Raw genomic sequence first — 3,063 nt, forward strand, 5'->3', positions numbered from 1 at the left:
TTTTTTTTTTTTATATCAAAAGCGATGTAGGTTGTTAACTTAATCTTTAATGTTTTAAGTGGCATATAGACACACACACATACATACATACTAACGTTTAGACAGCACTTTGTGCCTGTTTATCCGTTTTCTTATTGCGCTAACTGGCATATACCAATAGTTTTTTATCAAATTTTGATTAAAATTATATGTATAAAGAATAAATATTTTGTATTTTCATATTATAACATGCTAAATTTTTTTTAAAAAAAAAATATAACAAATTAAACTTATTTTTTCAACAGTACCAACACTATAACAAATATAATATCTTTAAAAAAAATATAGCAAATATTATATAAATTCTTATCGCTCTAGTGACACAAACAAAATATGATTTTTGTAGTCAAATTTGCTTAAGAGTAAACTGAAAGGAGAAAAGGTAAACAAAAAATGATCTACTTTCTTTATATAAAGCAAAGAGTAATGAAAATTGAAACAACCTACCAAAAACCAAGAAAGTTGTTTTATCTTGCACACACTACTGAAGAATGAGTGCTTCAAACATGAATAGCACAAATAATGGTGACCGATTGAAAGTTGCAGCTGAAGCAGGTGATATAGATCTCCTTTATACAGTAATTCAAGATGATCCATTCATTTTGGAGATGATAGATTTAATACCATTTGTTGAAACTCCTTTGCATATTGCTGCATCTATGGGTCATCTCCAATTTGCCTCCGAGATTATGAAGTTAAAACCTTCATTTGCTTGGAAACTAAATCAACAAGGATTCAGTCCTATCCATCTTGCTATGCAAAACAACCAAAAAAGTATGGTTAATCGCTTTGTGAACTTCAATAAGGACCTTGTTAGAGTTGAAGGAAGAAATGGCATAACTCCTCTTCATTTTGCGAGTCAAATTGGCGAGGTTGAACTTTTAGCTAGTTTTCTCTTTGCTTGTCCGGAATCTATTGAATACTTGACTGTGAGGTTTGAGACTGCATTGCATATTGCTGTTATGAATGAACAGTATGAGGCACTTCAAGTGCTTCTCGGCTGGCTCAAAACAAATAAACAAAGAGGTGCGGATTTGCTGAAATATAAAATATTAAACCAGGAGGATGAGAATGGCAACACCATCTTGCACATTTCAGCGCTAAGTAGCGACCCACAGGTAATCATTTTTTTTATTTGATGAACACGAAAGAAATCGTATAAATTAGACTGATGGTTTGGATCTAGCACACTAAATTTGTAGATTTTTAGTTGCTAATTTGAATGATCTCTAACAACAGTATTTTTTATTAATTTCATGGTAGCACAGGCGCTCCAATTGTTGATAAAGACTAGGATAAATTTGTGCGCGAAGAACTTGGAAAACAAAACATCATTAGACATGGCAGTCACTAGAGAGATCAAGAGTATATTATTAAGTGTTGGAGCAAAACCTAGCTCGGAAGTCACCAATACACCCACACTTGCACATAAATTTAAATCAAATACTTCGTTTATGGGTAAAGTGTTACTTTATTTAGTCGGCCTTAGAAACGATATATCAAAGGAGCAACACAACACTTGGTTGATAGTTGCGACTCTTGTTGCAACCGCCACCTTTCAATCGGCAATGTCTCCACCGGGTGGAGTATATCAGGTTAATGCTAGTGACAGTAGTTTGAACATCACTTCAGCCAATTCTACTATTTCTTCCACGGGAAATGCTGGGAAATCGGTCTTGCCAGGAGCTTATTTCAATATGTTTATATATCTGAATATGCTATCTTTTTCCCTATCAACTATAACAATATTAATTCTGATCCCAGCTGGTGGAAGATTAAGCACTCTAGTATTCTATCCAGTGGCTTCATTTGTGGGTTGTTATATCTTTTCTTTCGTCGTGATAGCACCAACAAACGCCAGTTCAATATTTCTTTACATCTTTTCGGTTTTATTTATGGCATGTTGGCTTTTAATATTATTATATGGCTCTCTAAATAATTTCCGTGCAGCGTTAAGAAACTGAATAGATCATAACATTGTTGCAATAATGGAAACATGAATCAAAGGTTATTGTCACAAGATAGATGATGGTACGATTGCTAATGAGATCTGCAACTCAAAAACAGTTCTGGCCAAATTCACAAACAACAATATTTCAACGTGGGTTTGAAATTTACCTTGTCATTGTTATCATTGTTTCTGTTCAACTTTAGCAAAATATGTGCAGTTTTTTTCTGCTGTTTCTTTTGGTGGTGACCATGGGTTTTGAGGTTTGGTGTTTCCCTTCGGGTGTTCTATATTTGCTGGATTTTGTGGCCAGTTTTTTATGCCTTTCAGTGCTCCTGCCGTGTTACACAGGGAGAGTTTTGTAAAAAAAATTGTAGTCCGTGTATAAAATTTTATTTTAATCATATCTTGCATTTTTCTTTTCGGCGTAAACCAGCTATCATCGGCGCAAACTAATCCAATCTTATCATATCTAGCGCTTTTGGGTATATGCATTGATAGTTTTTTTTTTTTTGGACGAAATACATTAAAGGAAATCAATTATATGTCTTTCATTGATAATGATCAAGAGTATAAATAGTTACAATAATGATCAAGAGTAAACCAGCTATCATCGGCGCAAACTAATCCAATCTTATCATATCTAAGCGCTTTAGGGTATATGCATTGATAGTTTTTTTTGTGTGGAAGAAATACGTTAAAGGAAATCAATTACGTGTCTTTCATTGATAATGATCAAGAGTATATATAGTTACAATAGGTAGAGTCAAACCTAGGTGGGTAATTACAAAATAATGGAGAGTAATTACAAAATAATAACCAACATAATTAGTAACATAATTACATAAAGTCAAACATTCCATCACACCCCCGTAGTCGAAGCGGGAGGTTCACGGATGCTTAGGCTGGTCCTGAAATCATCAAAAAGAACTCGAGGTAGGCCTTTGGTGAAGATGTCAGCAATCTAATGACGAGAAGGAACATGAAAGACGCGTGCCTGGCCACGCACGACCTTTTCCCGAACAAAGTGAATGTCCATCTCAATATGCTTAGTACGTTGATGCTGCAATGGATTA

At 34.2% G+C, this 3,063-nt stretch overlaps 1 protein-coding gene across 1 annotated transcript; it reads left to right on the forward strand.

The window, feature by feature from the left end:
• Positions 1-373: 373 nt before the first annotated feature.
• Positions 374-2,391, forward strand: LOC146935709 (ankyrin repeat-containing protein BDA1-like). The gene is made up of 2 exons (XM_085750812.1): positions 374-1,157; positions 1,308-2,391. Exons 1-2 carry the CDS (start codon positions 531-533, stop codon positions 2,001-2,003), a joined length of 1,323 nt encoding a protein of 440 aa, XP_085606938.1. The 5' UTR covers positions 374-530; the 3' UTR covers positions 2,004-2,391.
• The last annotated feature ends 672 nt before the right edge of the window (positions 2,392-3,063 follow it).

The sequence above is a fragment of the Medicago sativa genome, chromosome 3, assembly GCF_051527215.1.
Source record: "Medicago sativa cultivar Bolivia chromosome 3, Bolivia_mono, whole genome shotgun sequence".
NCBI classification, from domain to species: domain Eukaryota; kingdom Viridiplantae; phylum Streptophyta; class Magnoliopsida; order Fabales; family Fabaceae; genus Medicago; species Medicago sativa.